Source organism: Phalaenopsis equestris, unplaced genomic scaffold (assembly GCF_001263595.1).
Source record: "Phalaenopsis equestris unplaced genomic scaffold, ASM126359v1 Scaffold000006, whole genome shotgun sequence".
NCBI lineage: Eukaryota > Viridiplantae > Streptophyta > Magnoliopsida > Asparagales > Orchidaceae > Phalaenopsis > Phalaenopsis equestris.
Genome location: NW_018164448.1, coordinates 2,534,090 through 2,538,521, shown reverse-complemented (window position 1 = coordinate 2,538,521; position 4,432 = coordinate 2,534,090). Strand labels below are relative to the sequence as shown.

At 37.6% G+C, this 4,432-nt stretch overlaps 1 protein-coding gene across 1 annotated transcript in view; it reads left to right on the top strand.

Annotated features, from left to right (window-relative positions):
- The window catches only part of LOC110018229 (G-type lectin S-receptor-like serine/threonine-protein kinase SD2-2), a 2,647-nt gene extending 619 nt beyond the window's left edge, over positions 1-2,028 (top strand). The window contains exon 1 of the mRNA XM_020715491.1: positions 1-2,028. This exon is cut by the window's left edge and continues 619 nt beyond it. Within this exon, the coding sequence (XP_020571150.1) occupies positions 1-2,028 (2,028 nt within the window).
- Positions 2,029-4,432: the final 2,404 nt, after the last annotated feature.

Sequence of the window (4,432 nt, the reverse complement as noted above, 5' to 3'; positions counted from 1 at the left end):
AACCGCTCTGTTTCGTCCCTGAACCTCACTTACTCCGGCAACCTTGTTCTCCTCGACCGCAACAACAGGTCTGTTTGGTCGTCCTTTGAAAACCCAACGGATACTTTGCTCAACGGGCAGATTTTGAATCATGGGAAGGAGAGAAGCCTTATTTCCAATTCATCTAAAGTCAGCGCGGCGCAGGGTAGGTTCTTCATTTCTCTCAAAGATGAAGGTTTTTATGCCTACGTTGACTCCAACCCTCCCCAACTTTACGCTAAGATTCTAGACTTCCAGGCTTCTTCAGCTCCATCTTCTTCTAATCTTAGCTTCGAAAACGGCGCACTTGAATGGCCTGGTCGCTCTGCGGCAGTTGTTGCGAATTCAGAGAGTTGGGCGATTCAGTTTATCAGATTGGAGTTTGATGGGCATTTGAAGATTTATGGGATCGGAATCAACTCAATACCAGGAGTAACAATCTTGCAGGATTACTCGAATTATCGATTGAATTACTGTGATTACCCCATGGTTTGTGGTCAGTATGGGATCTGTTCCGACGGGCAGTGCAGTTGCCCTGTAAATTCTAGTAATGGAGACTCCAGTTTCTTCCAGCCAATCAGTTGGGGTCAGGTCAATCCCGGCTGCTCTCCTGTGAATCCAATTTCTTGTAATTCGAGCGAAAATCATCGCCTTTTACCTTTGGGCAACATCTCCTATTTCAACTACATCGATCCAGATGCCGCCGCTCTTCGTGGAACAGATGAAGAAACCTGCAAGCAGGCTTGTTTGATGAATTGCTCCTGCAAAGCTGCTCTTTTTAAGCACGGACAAGATTCTCTTCATGGAGACTGTTATCTCCCTACGGAGATCTTCTCCTTGAAGAACTCTTCATCGTCCAGCTACAATTCAGCAGCATATATCAAGGTTCAGATCGCATCAGCATCTTCTCCTCCGCCGTCAAAATCAAATCTTGTTCTCATCTCTGTTTTGACGACAGCCCTGGGGTTAATCCTACTATCAACTTCCATCATTGTTTTCTCTTTTCTCAAGCGCTCCAAAACCAGAACATATCCAGAAGCTGACCAGTTCGATCTAATGGCTTCATCACTAACCCGATTCTCTTTCGAAGAGCTTCAGCTTCTGACAGAAGGCTTTAAAACAAAGATTGGACAGGGAGGATTTGGATCCGTGTTCCAAGGAACATTAAGAAATGGAACCAAAGTTGCAGTGAAGAAGCTTGAAGGCGTTGGTCAGGGGAAGAAGGAGTTCTTCGCTGAAGTAGAAACCATTGGAAGCATTCATCACATCAATCTGGTCCAACTGATTGGTTTCTGCGCAGAGAACTCCTACAGACTTCTGGTTTACGAGTTCATGCCCCATGGCTCGCTTGATCAATGGATATTCAAAGTGGAACCAGAAGCTCTCCTCTCATGGCAAACCAGAAGAAAGATAATCCTTGATATAGCCAAAGGACTCTGCTATCTCCATGAAGAATGCAGACAGAGAATCGCGCATCTCGATATAAAGCCACAAAACATTCTCCTGGATTCAAAATTCAACGCAAAGGTTGCAGATTTCGGGCTTTCAAAGCTGATTGACAGAGAAGAGAGTGAAGTGATGACTAGAATGAGGGGGACGCCTGGTTACTTGGCTCCAGAATGGCTGACTTCGATCATTACAGAGAAGGCTGATGTTTATAGCTTTGGTGTGGTGATTGTAGAAATTATGAGTGGAAGAAAGAATTTGGATCCATCTCAGTCTGAAGAAGCTGTTCAGTTAATTGCTCAATTACATGAATTGAAGGCTGATTTATTGCCTGGATTGTTTAAGGGAAGCAATGGGGATATAGAGTTGCATGGTGAAGAAGAGATGAAGAAGATGATGAGAGTTGCAGTGTGGTGTTTGCAGAGTGATAGTAAAAGAAGGCCAAAAATGTCCACGGTTGTAAAGATTTTGGAGGGCACTGTAAATTTGGAATCTGATATGGATTATGATTTCTTTAGATTTTATGCCGATATGGTGGAAGGTGCACTTCTGTCGGCTTCTTAGCTTCCTTCATTTTTTAATGGTTTAGTTTGAATGATTCTATTTTGTGCTAGATGCTTTTAATGAATTTATAAGCCAATAAGAATTTCATGTATTTTCTTTCTTGTATTGCTTTTTTTGTTTATTTGTTGTGGATCATTTTTTTTTTTGCTGTTTTTATATTATTTATATTTTGATTGTAAATAAATTATATTTGATATTGCTAAAAATATTTTTATAGGGATATTGAATAAATTAATTTAAGTGGTGATGATGATGATGGTCAGTAGAGAAATAATATTGTTGATGATATTTAGGGAAACAAGTAGATGTATTGCTATGTGAAAACAATGCAAAAGTGTAGAAAATTCACACAACAATAATCAAACACAAAGATTTACTTGGTTTGTTGTTTAATGGATTTGTCTAAGTCCACGGGGAGAGAGACTCCACTTGTATCAGATGGAGAGAGACAAAAACAACTTGGGGATACAACTCAACACTTCTCAACATCATATAATCTCTTTCACATGAGTTTTATATCCTTTACATAGAAGAGGATTATGCATACAAAGAAATAAATCAATTAAAATAAAATCCATTAAATACAACAATCTCCAACTAGCTCCAACTCCAAATCAGCTGCATCAAGATGGTTCATTCGTACCCCCCTCCGGAAGAGAGTTATTCAAAATGTCTGACCGGGCAATCAGTCCTACGCTCGAGTGTTCACCTAAATCTTGCAATAGGTGAAATTTTGGACTGGTAGTACATTCATGAGTATGTCCACTAGATTTTTCTTTGTATTTATGTTCTTCAACAGAACTTTGCTTTCTTCAATCAAATCTTGAACGGATTGGTACCTCAAATCAATGTGTTTGATACGAGCATGATGAGTTTGATTTTTCGCCAAGAATATTACACTCTGACTATCACAGAACACCCTCAGAGACTCCTGATCAACTCTCAAGTCATCTAATAGACCCTACATCTATATTACATCTTTCATCGCCTCCGCAAGTGCAGTATACTAAGCCTCAATAGTAGATAAAATAATTGTAGAATCAAGAAATGACCTCCAACTGAGTGGACCTCCCGCCAATGTGAATAAATAGCCCGTCATAGATCTCCGTCTATACATATCACCTACATAACTGAGTCAATGTAGTATGTACACAAATCTGCAAAAGATAACTGCATCTTAAATATCAAGTCAACATCAAATGGACCCTTCAGATACCTCAGAATATTTCTGCAATGTTTCTTCGACTCGATGATGTATCTCACCATACATTTACCCCACGAGGCATTAACTAGAGGTCCTGTACAGTACCGTTGGATGTATCCATTTGAGAGATAATTACATTGGAATTAGATAGTCAATTACTCATTTATAAAGAACACTGGTAATTTGTACTGAGCAACATTTATTTTTTAGATTTTTGAATAAATCAAAGATAACTATGAAGAATAAGACCTGACTAAAATGATCAACATGTGAAGCATATTTACTGTAAGAGACAACAACATTTCACTTCTACTAATTTGTGGAAGAAGAGTACACGAAAGAGTCATTAGATTTGACACCACCATCGACCCTTTTTTTGATTATGTGTTTGAAGAAGAGATCACGACTACATCCTCCAGTCACTCTTCAGATGATGTCGAGTAAGATGAGTAAGTTTATTGTGCCTTTTGTTGAATATCATATTTTAATTTATTGCATATTTTTGTGTTTTTGGTTTTAGTAGTTGTTTCTTACAACAATTTTGTTTATCTGTCTGTCGCATATTTATGTGTTATATGTTTTTTACTTATTATTCAGTTTTTATTTTATTAATAATCATGTGTTATGTGACCGACCTTTTTTGTAAGTCAACAATTATAAGAATTTGATGACGTAACTAGAAGATTTAAATTCCAGCAACAATGCCAAAAACTTGACTGCGACTTTATATATATATGTTTGATTTAATAAAGATGTATAAATATAATATTCAATAATGTTAAAGTCGAATTGTCAACGCAAGTATACGTATCACTCAAGTAATATAGGGCTCTAATGTAGTCCTAGATATCGATCCCAGAGGGAGAAATAAAATACTACAGACTAAGATTTAATAAAAAGTAATACTTCAACTACAACGACGTTCAAGTTGCTTATCTGTCACTAATAGGTAATTGAAATAAGTAGATAATTTGGATAATAACTAATTATAGGGAATAACGTTTAGATGTGATATTCAATATATAAGAAAACATCTTTCTCCTTGCCAAGAAATCATAGTGAATGGATAAAATGAATTAGTTCAATTTATATTGTGTCAAATAGGAGCATACCTATTCTTTACCCTTTGGTCCAGACATAAAGAACATTGACTAATCCTATGCTTGGTACTGATTCTGCGGCTAAGCTGGGGGGGTAACC